At 43.0% G+C, this 16,064-nt stretch overlaps 1 protein-coding gene across 2 annotated transcripts in view; it reads right to left on the bottom strand.

Annotated features, from left to right (window-relative positions):
- Nucleotides 1-3,474: 3,474 nt before the first annotated feature.
- The window catches only part of LOC131095410 (protein FAM219A-like), a 348,552-nt gene continuing 335,962 nt past the window's right edge, over nt 3,475-16,064 (bottom strand). The window contains exons 4-6 of one of the 2 annotated variants that reach the window (XM_058043106.1): nt 6,306-6,386; nt 5,879-5,933; nt 3,475-3,633 (exon numbers count right to left, since the gene is read on the bottom strand). In XM_058043106.1, the coding sequence (XP_057899089.1) occupies nt 3,475-3,633; nt 5,879-5,933; nt 6,306-6,386 (295 nt within the window). The remainder of the gene's footprint in view (nt 3,634-5,878; nt 5,934-6,305; nt 6,387-16,064) is intronic. The other variant, XM_058043107.1, reaches the window with a different exon arrangement.

The following is a 16,064-nucleotide window of genomic DNA, read 5'->3' as shown; positions in this document are numbered from 1 at the left end:
TGCATGCAAGTGGTGTCTGCTTTCAGAATCCTTCAGAAAGCTATTTAATGTTGGCTCATTTCCTTCTTTATTAAACTGAAGATTCAATAACCCTTGTGGAAGGAGTAAAAATGGTTAAAAAATGTGCAAAAAGGGGGAGAATAATTTATTTCTGAATTTTCTTCCCTGTAGACTTTATCCTTCATCTTTTTCTCTGCACAACTGCAGCCCTACCAGTGCACTCTGCCCCAGCATGGTGGGGACACAGCTGACTGGCTTTCCAACTGTGCCTCTGCTGTGGGTTTCCAGTCCATTTCACATGGGCTTATAGGCCTGGGACCTGGTGATTGGGTCCCAGATCTCCCAGAGTGCTGAGCCTGGGAGGATGAAAGCAGCTGGCTCACACCAAGGTTTTACTTTAGCCTAGCTAACCCTCAGCCCCACTGCCTTCAGGTGGGTGAAGAGAAACCCCAGTCTGCTCTCTGTCTCAACCACCATCACAGATGCTGGATGTCCTGCTGATTTGATGGTTGCCTTATATTTGTCTCAGGATAGAGGCAGCTACAAGCCAAACACAGCTGCTATCCCAGCTTTTCCGTGAAAAAAAAATGAGCCCAGAAATCAGTGAGCTGGGGATGGAGATGAAGGTGATAAAAACCAGAAGGGATGTTGTGAAGAGAGCTTGTCCAATTTTTACAGCTATCTCAGTGGGTCTATATTACATGTCCCAAAAAGCCTCACATCTCCTATATCATGTGAACTTGAGGAAGGTGAGTAACAGATGGAGAAGGTGGAGTCACAGCTCTTTTTGGACCAGTGTAGAAGGGAGAATGCAGCCCAGGTAGACAACAGTTCTTCCTAGTGAGTTCATCCAGGGCAGCTGGATGGGCAACTACAGAATGCTGCTCTGGGAGGGCAAACATCTTGTCAGATAATAGCACTTATCTCAGCATGGCCTTTTCTTTTCCTGGTGTGTACTCTGCTGGTTTCCAGTGACACATTTGAGACAGTCACATTTTAATGAGACTTCTTTTGCATCTTCCACTCCCTGAAGCAATCCTACCACCTGTATCACCATTTGTTACTTGGAATGACTCCACAGTCCAGGCACAACTGGTGAGATGGGTTCCTTCCAGGAGCAAATCCATCTTTTACCGGAGCAGCTTTTTACAGAAAGAGAAAGGCTCAGTCACCACCAGTTTCTGCTGGCAACTGGGTCTGGAAAGCAATGGGAAGAGCTGCTATCCACAGGCATCAGGGAAAGATGCAACTTGTCCTGTTGCCTATGTTGCTCTATAACACTGAGAGTGCAGCTGAGATAGTGAATGGTGATGGGAGGGAAGAGAGCATTGAATGGCTCCTTTGGGATATTCCCATGGCAGTTTCATGCTCTTACTTTTAGCATCCATTTAATGATCTGAGGGTATAAACTGGCACTTTTGCCTGGGCTCTTCCTTTACTATTCTCCCTTAAAGCTCACACAGGGAATGGCCACTATTACCTAGAATGAAGTAGGCTTTATCACCTGGCTCCTGCTTGGCTCAGCAAGCACAGGCTACATGTGCCAATGTAAACATACCCTGGCTTTGACCTCTATCACCCTTCAGAGCTGACTCTTCACATAACCCTATTTCTACTTCTCACATTTCAAAAGAACTATCTGCATAAATGGGCAGTGCCACAGGGCAAACTTGGCTAGGTTGAGCCTAAGGGGAAGGCATGGAAAAGTGCTCATTTTAAGGTGCTTTTCACCTTTAGAACATGGCATCCTTGTCACTTCCTTTCAAGGATTTCCTATGTAAGGGATCCTTCCAAACCTTGAACCACATCTCATCATACAAACCCACATCTGTGACAGAGCTGGACAAGCCCTGTAGCAGAAGAGTCAGCAACTCAGGATAAAGGAAGAGGTTATGATTTGGGATTACCTACACAAGATTAATGCCAGACTGACCAGGTGCATGTTTCTCACAGGGGTTGGCATCTGCATTTTAAATCCTTGTTGGACTCCTAAGTTCCTTAACTTCATTAGCAGTGGATGGTGCTGTTGCGCCACCAAATCTTTTTACACATTCTTTCTGGCATCATGCAGACTGAGAAGTCAGTTGTGCAAGAGTCAGCTGCCAAATGTGTGAGAAACACATCCTTCCCAAACATCTGCTCCCAAAGTTCTTTAATCTCTTTACTAACCTCCACTCTGCAGCCTTCTGATGCATGTAAGCAACATCAGAAAATGGTAGAGAGGGAAAGCAGAATTGTGCTGCTTTTCTTTGTAGTACTTTGAAAATACATGCAAAACTTCTACAGAATGCTTTTTGCATCTTGCAGAACTATACTATCAATGGTGTCCACCACACACTTGGCAACATCCATGCAGATGGATGCAGGGTGGTGGTAGGATCTTGGGAAGGCAGCTTTCTCTCCTGTGCTGCAGAAAGGAATGGATATCAAGAGGGAATGTGACTTGTCTGAGGTTAGAGCAAACGTAGTATGTGCCAACAGTAGTCTGACACCACCAAAGACACCTTTCAGCATTAATAAATCTCTCCCATGGGCACCAAGAGATGCCGTGTCAAGACTATATCAACAGCCAAGCTGTGTGAAAATGTGCTTTCTTCAACTAGTTTTTCTGGCACTGACCTTCAGGCTGAACAGTTCTAGTTCTGTCTTTTTTCTTAACTGAACACACTTTAGGATTTCTGAAAGCACATGGGTCTCGCAGAAATGAAGTATTGGCTGAAGTCATTATACATGGCTGGTCTGAACTCAGGAGTATGGTATTCTTGGGAAAAGACTGAATCCCTGAACTGAAGAGCATGGATGGACTGCAGATTGAATCCAATGTGTTTGGTGATAATTTAATGTGGAGCTAAGGATAGAGTGCATTGGATATGACACAACAGCTCTAACTCGTACTGACTCACAGTGAAATGTCACTTATTTGTCCCTTTCAAAAGTAAATGAATTGCATCATGCTAGTCCTGACTAGCCTTGCCATAAGAAAGGATGCCCTCCTCTGTTCCTATTTCCGTGTCCCAGTTACAGTATAAGTATAGTTATGCAAATGTATCAGGTTTAGTGAATCAATTAAGAACTGATCTTCTCCAACAGGTAAAACCCTCTGACACCTCAGACTGACCCCTGATCTTATAGATGGACTGGTTTCAGTGGGCAGCAGTAACTGCAGCTCCATCTCACCCTTCCCATTCTGGAACAGACACCTTACAAAACATCTCCAGTGCCTAAACAAACCAAGGAGGTTTCTCTGGACCCCTCTGCATTTGCTCTCCAGACCAGTACATTCTGCCAGGCAGTGCCTGGCACTTTGATCAACTTGTCTTTTGTTTCATCATAGTTTAAAATAACTTATTAACCAATCATAAATTTTTGAGTTTCTTCTGGCTCCATGAACACAAAGACGTGCATGTCCTACCATAGGAGGAAGTGATGACTTAAGTTTTATAGTGGAAAGCACTGAAAGCACTGCTGGCCTCACTACTGGATGTGACAGGCGGTGGAAGAGGTGGCTTGGCAACACATGCAGGTAGGGTTCACAGATTTAGGGGGAATTAGGTCCAGGTCCTCATCATCTGGGATCTCGTCTAACCGGTACCCATCCTTTAGGAGCTGGATGTTCAAGTCTTGGTTGATCTGCTACAGACAAACAGACAAACAGACAAACACTTGAGATTTCTTCCTTCTGATGGCTGGAAGAGGAAAGAAGTCCTTTATTCTGAAATATATTTCCCTATCATTAGCAGCTGTCCCATCAATGAAAGAGTCCCAGTTTTTGACCACAGGTGAGGGCTGCTGTTGGGGTTTTAGTTCTCCTATTGTTTTTTGTGGGTTTTTTTTTCCCCTCATACATGTTGCTAGGAGACAATAACAACTGGCTACTTAAGAGAGACAAAAGAAGATGTCACAGCTCAGGGGAGGGGTGCAGCTGGCTACTCTCTCTTTACATGGGGTTTCTCGTGAAAAGCAGAGATGCTGGAAGATTTAGACTGGGTAAACGGCGTTGGGTGCAGCCCCTAACTCACTTGTGCTCTCAGCATTCGGAGGGGAGAGAGGCTGCGGTCGATGTAGAGAGAATTCGTCACAACTGCGGGATTCAGTCTCCTGCTGCCTGTCTTCTACCGTGAGTGGAGCTCTGTTCATAAGGGTAGCCGTTGTACTGGGACTTTTTCCTGCCCTGCTCAGAACCGGGTCTGCCGCTGCCCCGCCCCCGCCATTTCTTCTTCATCACTGCTCCGAGCTTTCGCTATACTATAGCCTCGCACTCCCTGCCTGCCGAGACGTCCCGCGGTTCCACCTACAGCTGCGGAGCTTCTGATACATCGCGTCCACCACCCCGGGATTTTTGCTCATTCCTGCCATTCCAGCTTGCTGCTTCCGAGAGTCCTGCTGGGGCACTGCGATCAGATGCCCATGGGGTGTTTGTAAAGCAAGCCTTTCTTCCATGCCTTCTCATCTCGGTCAAGTCTGCCATTATTGCATGCTCCCCGAACTCACGCCACAGCACCCCCTGCAGCCGCGGGGGAATCATCGCACCTGCCCTGCCCACCAAGAGCCACTAATGCTCCTGCCGGCTGTGACCATCACTACACCACAGGGGAAAGAGCCTGCGTCTGGGAAGGCTGTTGCTGGGTTTCTAGTTCTGTTTGTTGTTGATGTCATAGTTATTGTTGTTTGTTTGCCTTGTTATACATACTAGTAAAGAACTGTTTTTCCTATTCCCATATCTTTGCCTGAGAGCCCCTTAGTTCCAAAATTATAATAATTCGGAAGGAAGGGTGTTATATTTTCCATTACAAGGGAGGGTCCTGCCTTCCTTAGCAGAAATCTTTCAAACCAAGACACCTGACTTCTATTTTTTAAACTTCTTCCAGAATAGGAATATCTAGAATAGCAAGCTGATACAGTATTTTAATCTGGAATAATCTTTCCATAAAGATTAATCCCCATTTAAAGTAATGTAATAATAATGATTATAAACTGACTGGCAGCTGGGCAATCCCTCCTTTTAGTCTGGGGCACTGTAGCAGTTGAAAGGTGGTAAAGCTTCTTGACTTTTTGTAATCTCAAATTCAAGTGCTGTCTAGCCAGATCTGGGTGAACACTTCATCAGGGCCCAGAGATGGTCCAGATCAGCTGATCTGGTCCCTGCTCTTGGACATTTCTCTGCATTTCAGAGGTATTTTGCCAAGGAAGGGATACAAAGGGGAAGAGTTCCCAGTGGCTTGTGTGCATAATGGCTGTTCCACACCTTGGATGTAAAATCAGATGCTGCAGAAGCAGTACCTGGAGCCTGAACGACTAATTCACAAGAGACCTTGGGAATATAATCAGAAACAATGCAAAGGGATTAATAAGCCAGAGCTTCCCTGCCTTTTCTATTTGAAAGTGCAGAAGTTCATATCTGCAAGTCCTCCCTAGAATTTCTGGTGCTCCAAATAAACATGCACTGGGTGACCCTGACTCCCACAAGAACTGGAAATCACAGCACACCCTCAGATCCTTTATTCGTGTCCTTCACATGCATACAGCTTCTGATCTGCTGTGACAGAAAAGTTGATGCATTTGCACCACATGGGCCAACAGTGCACGACTGAGCAGAACTGGGAAAAGCTTGAGTGAATCCAAAGGTATCTGTGATAACAGCCAATGGGCAGATCTGTGTCTGTGCCATGGAAGTGTAGGGATGGAGCCAACTGGATCGCCAGGAAAGACAGAAATATGACACAGTTTCTGCCATGGCCCCTTCCAGGCTCATAGAGTCTACACCACTGGTAAATTCCTTGTGGAGCTGTTTCTGGCAGCACAAGGCCATTCTACGTTGTTTCTGGCTGTTCAACTATTAGCATTCATGGCAAAGATGTCAGGAAAGAATGTAACTCACCTCAGCTAATGAGTATCCTGAGGAGGAATATCTGGACGTGTCAAAGTCATCATCACTGCAGGGAATGACAAGATGCATCAAAGAAGGAAACAACAGTTAAAGAGACCTGTATTCCCTGGTTAGCCCTATCTTTCTTGTGTCATGAAGCTGTACTTCATCCACAGAGGAATTACATCAAGGGAGTCTGGAGACCAACTTTCATCTGTAACCCAGAGACCTTTCCATCAAAGTATTCTTGACTCATGTCTCTTCCTACTTGTTTACACACACACTTGTTACAGCATGTGCTGAAGGGCACCGCAAGGAAGAGTGCAAGTGTCCCACAGGAGCAGTTTCAGCAGAAATTCGCTTCAGTGCTGCACTATAGCATGAAAACTTGCTTGCACTGTAATATATATACATAAAATCTTATTAACCCTTTGCATACCTGTCTGTATCCAGGGCTACCAGTGGCTTTTCATCTGGATTCTGATCTAATGACAAATAGACTTTATTGGGAATGACGAGCCTGAAATAATTAAATGCTGCCCATTAACCATACAGTAAAGCTCAGTACCACACATAGTTTAGAGCAAAGCCATATATTTTGCTTTCTCTGTTTCACTTATGTTTTGGGGAGGGCTTATAAGGCATATCCCAGAATCATTTGTACCGGAAATTGTCACAGTTCCCCCTCGTTGTCCCCCCTCCCCCCCCTTTGCGGTTTGGGGGATATCGCGAGATATGTAAGCTCAACCAGGACCCTGCAGGGGGGATGGGGGCAGGGCTAGGTTGTCTCTTCCCTTCTGGTTCAGGGATCAAGGAGAGTGTCCATGTGGGTGGTGGAGTGTGTGTATCTGGCCGGGGGTACTACTACATTGTAACTTGGTACTAGGATTGGATCTGCCTGCCTTCACCACTCTTGCCTGCTGCCAGGGGTGGTACCTAAACTGATTACTGCCTGTGAGTTTAGAAAAGGAGCAATTTCCTCTCTTCCCCTTCACCCGAACCTCCATCACCACATGATGGAGGTTGCCGAGCTCACATTGGAATGCCTCCTGAAGCCACGGGGGAATCATCACACCTTTCCTGCCTCACCAGAGACTGCTAGCACCCTCTGCCGGCTGCAAGGTAGTCACTGCAGCTGTTGCCTCACCATAGCCACCAGCACCCCCTGCCAGTTGTGGTCATAACTACACCAAAGGGGAAAGTGGTGCTTAACGTGTGGGAAAACTTTTGGTATTGGGGTTTTTTTGTTGCTGTTTCTTCTGTTCTTATATACATATATATTTTCTGGTAAAGAACGTCTATTCCTTTTCCCATATTTTTGCCTGGAAGCCCTGTCATTTCAAAGTTATAATAATTTGGAGGGAGAGGGATCATGTTTCTGTTCTAGGAAGGTTCCCGTCTTCCTTGGCAGACATCTGATTTTATTAAAGCAAGACAACTTCCTTGCAAGTCCTCCCTTATCAGTGAAGACATTTAAATGGGTGCAATTCAGAGGAAGCAGGCTGTGTGTTTGGGTAGTTCAGATCAGTTTCACAGGGATGAACACTGGACATGCACTGAGAACACACTCCTCCCAGGAAGAAAAAACAGTTGGGACACTCCACACTTCATTCTGGTAAATCTGATCACTAGCATTTTTTGTTGAATCAAATTGCTCATTTTTTCCAATAGCAATTCTTTTTTTCCCTCTAGCAATGAGTACATGACACTAGCAATAAATGAATGTGAGAAGGAAGCTGGGGAAATGCAGAGGCTTGGTGCTCCTACTATTCAATTGAAAATCAAAGATTCAATCTTTCCTGCATGAGCTCCTACACAGACCTCCACAATACAACACTTTTGAGGTCTCACTCCTAAATTTAGTAATATGAGGAATATGAGCTGGTGGGTGCAGCACAAAAGTCTGGTTAGACTAGCTATTTTAAAATTCTATTATTTTATAGACCTTTACTTCACCAGAAGTATAACAAAGGCTGATGATGATTCTGCACCTTTAATTGCTTATTAGATTTTATGTGTTGAAAAACAGGCTTCAGAGCTGTTGTAATAAGGAAAATACATTAATTCAATGCTACTCACTTCACAACAGTTCTTTTATGCAAAAAACTGAACATGAGTAAACAAAACATCAGGGAATCTAAGAGAAGAGCCCTTTGTGGTGCTATTTAATAAAATTTTAAAAAATCACTACATCTTTTTCTTGAGAAATGTCTTCATTCATAATAATACAGAACTTCAATTTTTCTGCAACAGACAAAAATTGTAATTGTGTCTTTGCCCTGAATCGAAATCTTTCTTTTGCATCCTGATTGGTTTTATGCTTGCTTTCCATTGTCCTTGGAAAAAAGCCAGATTGTAGTCAGAGCTGCTTTCATCTGCATGTGTCCTAGTATGAGATTCTTGTCTTGGTGGTTTAATCACTTAATGTGAAATAGGTTATGACAAAATCTGATTTTAGGTTATCCTCAGAGCAGGCTACAATATTTGTCTGTGCAGAAGTGGTGCAGATGATGGTGTGAACTCTGCCTGTGTTAACAGATGATAAACGTCCTATACCTGGTGAGCTAATACACTGCTTGTTCTCCAAAGCTACTGGCCAATGGAAACTGCACAAGGCCCATTGTGTAAGAAGGAGAACTGGAAGTTCACCAGCCTCAGTGTCCTGCCATCTCAGCCAGGTCATCTGGAACATTGGGGTCTATTACCACCAGGGACCTCCAGAGAGACTCACAGGACAGAACACATATGTAAAGGGGAGGGCAAATATGTTAATGATTTCAGAGAAATTATTATCATGTGTATGTTTAGTCCAGGACAATCAATTAATATGTATGCAAAATACAGTATATAAACAGAAACTGTCCTGTACTCAGCATGCATGAATTTGGGAGGAGCTATCCCCCCATGTATCCAGCCAAATAAAGAATGCCTGCTTCTTAATGCTACATTGATGTTAAGGAGTTTTTTATTTTTTACCAAATTTTTGGTAAGTTTTGGCAACCCAGGTGGAACATACTCCTGAATTTCAATGGATCCGAGGGATCACAGGACCTCCAGCCAGCACCGAGGGATACTCAGGGAGAACCTTCGATCCCTGGTCTGAAGGAAATCAGAGCAAGACCCCTTGTAAGACAAAGGCATTCTTTACTTTAAAGGTGTTAACTGTTAACCTGCCTGTAAGGTGCAGCAAAAGCTTTGCAGGGTTGGATTTAAAGGTACCTAAGGTGGGAAAAGGGAAGGTTTAGAGTCCCTTCAAAAAGGAAAAGGTTAGAGTCCCTTCTAAGGAGCTCCTAAACAGTGATTGGTTATAATGGGAAACAAAACCTCGAAAGGGGTGTCACAGGTGTCACCACTGGGATGCATCTTTAAACATTGGAAACAAATTGGGGGTGATCTCCTCACATGAAAAACTTACAGAAGTTTGTAATCAGTTGTGGTCACTTTACACTCTGTAAGATCAAGAGAAGTGGCCTAAGGATGGAACCTTACAGTGTAACACCATATTGCAATTAACGCTGCTTTGTAGAAGGGAAAATAACTGGGATAAAGTTGCTTATGTTGACTTGTTTTTCACTGTAAGAAATCATCAGGAGTGGCAATAGGAATGCTGGAGGACTCCACAAGATCCATTAATTTTAGCACTTGAAAAGGAAAAGAAAGGCAAAGGGTTTCAAAGAGGTGTTGTTCTGCATGCAGCATAGGGCAGAAGTGCCTAAAGTGTGGAAGAGAGGACGAGGATGATTTACAGCTGATGGTTGCTCTGCGGCAAAGAGTGGGTGGGGTGAATGATGAATTTCTGGGGAACATGGCTAGATGCATACGTAGGTCATGGGAGAGTAGACTGGAAATGGAGAGAAGGCTTTAGGGGATCATTTGGAAATCAACTAGTAAAAGAATAAGAACAATGGAGGAAAAATAACACTGGATGAGCAGTTTTACAGTATGTGAATGACATTGTGCTGGCAACAGAGACCCAAAAACAATGCCTACAAATGATCATGAGTGTACTGAACTTTCTGGGACAGAATGGTTACAGAATAACTAAAAGAAAATCTCAAATAGGAAAAACAACTGTGAACTATTTGGGCTTTGAGATCACTCAAGGGCAGAGAATTCTTGACCTTGACAGAAAGGAAGCAATCTGCCAAACTCCAGAACCGCAGAATATCTGAGAATTACGAGGCTTTCTGGGAATGGTCAGGTGGTGCTGGTTGTGGATATTAAACTATGGACTTTTAGTGAAGCCCCTCTATGAAGCCCTAAAAAAACCAAAGGAAGGACAATTGGTGTGGACTCCTGAGTGTCAAACTGCCTACTGAGAACTGAAGAAGGCATTAATGACAGCACCAGCTTCCTGACTAAACCAAGCCCTTTGAACTGTTTGTACATGAGAGGCAGCATTTAGCCCTGGGAGTCCTAAAGGAAAAGCTGAGAACCTGGAGGAAACCTGTGGGCTATTTCTCCAAACAGCTGGACAATGTGAGCAAAGGATGTCCAGGATGCTTGTGAGCAGTTGCTGCAAACTTTTTACTGATCCAAGAGGCGAGGAAGCTCATGACTGGACTGCACATAACTGTTTTTGTCCCTTTTAATATATGTGAGAAATAATTCATGCTATAAAAGAATATATTTTATAAAGATTGTGAAATCCAAACGAGTCTCTGACCACAAGTAGCCTGAGAGGCGGATGTCTATTCAAACTCCGAAATTCCTGGAGAAGGCCAGATAACATTCGGCATTTAGCCCAAGAATAGACGCACCCAGTGCGATGATCACCGTTACCCTGAGTCATGGGAAACTGCCTAAGAACAATCATCGCCCTGTGGATAACATCCATCAATCCCGGGCTTAACGCTGTCTCTTTGGCTGTGGTGGTTTTGAGGACCCTATTTTGGTCGCGGGAAAAGATAAATAAATATTTTTGCATTTTTTTTATAATTTGGCTTCTGATTGATCATTTATAACATCCCTCACATGGTAATATCCGTATTAGAGCAAAAGGAGGGGCAGTGACTATCTCCCAGCAGGATGCTTAAATACTAAGTTGTGCTTTTGGAACAGGATGATGTGGAATTGAAGATGACAGCAGCCACAAATCCAGCTGTGTTCCTTGATCCAAAGGCAGTGGATGAGGGAGCCCCAGCACATTATTGTCTCCAAACTCTCAAACAGGTATATTTCAGCAGAACTGATCTGAGAGATGAGCCAATAAAGAATCCTGATTTAGAATGATTCACAGATGGGAGCAGTTTTGTTAAGAATGGAAAACAGATGGCAGGATATGCAGTGGTGACCATTACTGAAGTATTGGAAGCTTGATCTTTACCAATTAACATGTCATCACAAAAGGCAGAAATAATAGCACTAAAACAAGCATTGCATTGGGCAGCAGGCAGAAGGGTGAATATTTGGACTGATTCTAGGTATGCATTTGGTGTAATTCATGACCATGGAGCTATATGGAAGGAAAGAGGACTGCTATCAGGTCAACAATCAGCTATTAAACACAAAAAAGAAATTTTACAACTTTTGGAAGAAATTAAAAAACCAAAGGAGGTGGCAGTGGTGAGTTGTAAAGCACATCAACCTGAACAAACTAATGTTATAGTGGGAAACTGATAGACAGACAAAGCAGCTCGAGGAGTAGCTGAAAAAGTCATCCTAGTATTAGCATCACAAATTGACATATCTGAATTTAGGCTTAATTATGAAAGTGAGGACCAGTGCTTAGCAAACACATTAAAAGCCACTAAGAATCAGGAGGGATGGTGGCTAACAGACAGTCAACACATTATAGTTCCAACTTCTGTAATAAGAAAAATAATGGAAAAAGAACACAACAAAACCTGTTTGGGGAATTGCGTCCATGATACTAGTCTCCAAAGCTCTGTACTCAGCACAGGAAAGACTGAAATAGCCAAATCAATCCTAGTGAAATGTCCAATTTGTTTAAAAAACAATCCCATATATAGGAAGAGGCCACCTCCTGAAAATTTAAACAGGGAAATTTACCTGGAGATTATTGGCAAATAGATTTCTCTGAATTACCCAGGCAAAGCGGGTGTAAGTATATTTTAGTATTGGTAGATACATTTTCCGGATGGTGAGAAGCCTTTCCCTGTCACACCAATAAAGCTAAGGAAGTGGTAAAAATCATGTTTAAAGAAATCATATAAAGATTTGGGGTGCCACTTGGGATGTCCATGGATAGAGGCCCACATTTCATAGCAGATGTGGTGCAACAGCTAAGCAAAACTCTAGATATAAAATGGGTCTTACATACACCTTGGCAACCACAATCAAGTGGGAAAGTGGAAAGGATGAATCAGACTTTGAAACGACAAATTAGCAAAATGCGTCAAGAAGCTTCCTTAAAATTGCCACAGGCCTTCCCTCTGGCTCTTTTGTGAGTCAGAATTCAGCCAAGGTCAAAAACCTAACTAAGTCCCTATGAATTGCTGTACGGATTGCCGTATCAAACACCATCCATTCCCGGAGAAATACATTCAAAGGGACAAACAGATTTAAATCTATACCTAATTTCTTTAGGAAAAACACTTGCTGGACTCCGTTGGTTTATAACCATATCGAGACCAGTTGCTTTGAATGCACCTGTTCACCCATACCAACCTGAGGACTTTGTATATGTAAAGACCTGGAACTCTGAACCCTTGGAAGAAAAGAGGAAAGGACCCTTTCAAGTTCTCCTGGCAACCTACACAGCACTTAAGGTAGAAAGAATCGAACCCTGGGTCTATCACATGAGGGTAAAACCAGCAACCACACATTAAACACAGCAGAAACAAGATTAATTAACATTGTGCAAGGGTTTTTTTGTATATAAACCCCACTGTTTTAGGTATAAGATATGCTTTTCTAGGGGGATATTATTTATTGGATCTAAATGAAGATGATAAATAATTGCATAATTATAATAGAAACTATGTTGTTAATCTCTGGGGAAGGGAAATGTGATCTTGAAGCTAGTGCAAGATTTTGGCAGATTACAGAATGTAACCTCTATAACAGCTTGTTTGCCAACACCAACCTCTGCAGAAAATCCAGTTCCGTGGGGAGCTTTAGTCAGCAATTTGACAAAAATTTGGGAACACATGGAAAGGAAATAGCACCCATGCCAATTGGTCAGGGATGGAATGAGAATATTCCTTATAATGGACACATAAGAATGATACTGTTGAGAATTGTAATATCTCAAAACCAGATCTGGAAATAACCTCAGGGAATATTTATTGGCTGACAGACTGCACTAATACCCCTTGGGGATGTCAAATACCAGAAATATGGAACATCCCTCAAAATGGGACGAAGGAAAGATCTTCATCCAGTTCAGTGGTGTCTAGACTGGGAAGAGAATTCAGGCCTCCCAGAAGACCCCTTGCAGGTAGGTATAAAATATTCTGATTTATTAAGGTCAAGGCAAAAGAATCCAAAGATAAAAAAAAGTAGAATTGCACTCAAGTATACACTTGTACTAGTAATAATCCTGACATACAGTGACTCATAACTGTGGCTCAGGATCTAAGGTGAGGACATGTTTGTTGAAATTATTCTACCTTTCTTAATGACACCTGGTGTCACCTAACAAACGAGACTTGGAAAGGTATAGACTGTCAACAAGACATGGCAAAATCATTAGGACCCACAGTATGGGTGGAAGTAATGGAATCTGGCCCACACATTTGCCCCTGGGAGAATCAAGAGTACAATGGACACTGGGGGTATTAATGTTGTCCCTTGTGGAAGGAGTCACCACTGGGAACCTGACTACAGGGAAAAGTTAAACATGATGAAAATTGGAAATACCCTTGTACAGGAACCATAATGGGATGGATTCTAGAATCCATCTTCACTCCACAGATATCTATCTACCTTCTGGAATAGACTAACCATAAGCAGTTTGACTCTGAAAATGGAAACTTTAGCAAATGCGACTAAGTTGGGGTTCACGGAAATAAAAGAACAATTGTAAGCCATAACTAAAATGACCGTACAAAACAGATTTGCCTTAGACTTAATGCTGTTACATGGAGTATGTGGATACTTGAATTTAAGCAACAATACTTGTGTCCACATTCCAAATGTGACTGCTGACTTGTATGATCAAATACAGAGGATAAAATCAGTTGATCCATCCAGCAGAGAATTAAGGGCAGGATTAGAAAGTAACTCATTAAACAAAATATTTAAAGGATTTGGATTTTCTCTAACTGGTTGTTGGCCTCTCTTTTGCAAAGTATATTTGTGATCATAGTAATAATTGTAATTATGATGCTTGCTTTAAACTCCATAAAAACATGATTGCTAATGCAACATGAGGAACTTATATGATGTTAGTTAAAAGGCAAAGTGAGGCTTATGAAGGCTTGCAAAAGAAGACAAGCTTCACAAGCCTCAAAGGGGGGGAATGTTACCAGATGATAAATGGACTATACCTGGTGAGCTAATACACTGCTTGTTCTCCAAAGCTACTGGCCAATGGAAACTGCACAAGGCCCATTGTGTAAGAAGGAGAACTGGAAGTTCACCAGCCTCAGTGTCCTGCCATCTCAGCCAGGTCACCTGGAACATTGGGGTCTATTACCACCAGGGACCTCCAGAGAGATCCACAGAACAGAAGAATGCATATGTAAAGGGGAGGGCAAATATGTTAATGATTTCAGGGCAATTATTATCATGTGTATGTTTAGTCCAGGACAATCAATGAATATGTATGCAAAATACAGTATATAAACAGAAACTGTCCTGTACTCAGCACGCATGAATTTGGGAGGAGCTATCCCCCCATGTATCCAGCCAAATAAAGAATGCCTGCTTCTTAATGCTACATTGATGTTAAGGAGCTTTTATTTAACCAAATTTTTTGTAAGACCTGTGCTCGTAGTGAGTATGCCAGCAACACCTCAACCTTGTTCACATATTATTATTTGCTCTTAGGGAGACTAATTGTGTTATAGATTCAGAGCATTTTACCTCTATGGCTGGCTGTGCCCCTGACCCAGAAGACTGAATAGTGAAGGCTACCTGGTACTAGAAGCTGAATGTAAGAAATTCATACAGAAAATACAGAACAAAAGCCTTAAGGAAGGAGTAAAAGGTGAAGTAGAGACTAGGAGAGGTGCTATGGTTTCCTTGAATGAAGGAAAACATATTTGATGAGGAGAAGAGCAGAACTGTTAAAAATGTGGACATGGCTTGAGCTTATTCTCCTCCTGCAGAGACCAGAGGAAGTCAACAGTTTAGACTTTAAAGAACTACCATAACCTGAATGTTTTGCAGAGTATCCCACTGGAATATCTCCTATTGTACTGCAGTCATTATCCTGTGAAAAGTTGCTTGAACAAGCTTGTGGTATTTCTGCCTTCCTGGGGTTCCCTGTTTGTGGCAAAACAGACAAAACCATTCTGAAGTATTACTAGGGCTATGCTTGTGGTGCTGCTTGGCTCTCGGAAAGCCAAGGGAGCTGGGAGATTAAGAGACATGGGCCAGTGAGACCCTGTGCCAGACATCTCCCAGCCATGTGGGAACAACGGAGCTTGGCTACATCTGCTGCTAAAACAATGGCTGCAAACCTCTGTTTTGCAGATCCAAAGTGATGCTTCTAAAAGCTGTGTGAAAAGTAACTAAGAAATGCAAGTCTACTGCCAACAGGCTCTTCTTGGCAGTGGAGGCATCCACATGTCCTCTGAACAGTGCTCAGGTGTACACAAATGGACTGAACTGGCTGCTTAAAGCTTTTGTTGATGGGTGTCATTGTTCAGTCCTTTCCCACCGAAATCACTCTTCTTTTCATTGACAGCTCAGAAAGGGCAGCCTCTCCAAGGAGAACTCACTAATTTTACAAGTAGGCACCTGTACATATCCCATCTTCTCTCCCTTAGCATCTTCCTTCACTAATTTCAGTGTTTCTAAACTTCTTAAGCAGCAAATCTTCTACCATTCCTCTTGGAAAACTAGTGTTCAGTCTATTGTGTGGAGAGTCAGGGACAAGTGTGCGGAAGAATTTGGGCTGTACAGTTAGATAGGACACCCCCCACCCTGCAGTCAGACCCTTGCTCTGTGCCCGGCCACACCCAGCCGGACGTGAGCAGAAGGAAATGACGCTGACTGCCCAAGCCATTATAAACCCCTGAGACCCCTCAATAAACGCCATTTGCTGTCCACCACATTGGTGTCAGGA

The sequence above is a fragment of the Melospiza georgiana genome, chromosome W (assembly GCF_028018845.1).
Source record: "Melospiza georgiana isolate bMelGeo1 chromosome W, bMelGeo1.pri, whole genome shotgun sequence".
In the NCBI taxonomy this organism is placed as follows: Eukaryota; Metazoa; Chordata; class Aves; order Passeriformes; family Passerellidae; genus Melospiza; species Melospiza georgiana.
The sequence above is the reverse complement of the archived record's forward strand: the minus strand, read 5'-3'. Positions and strand labels throughout refer to the sequence as shown.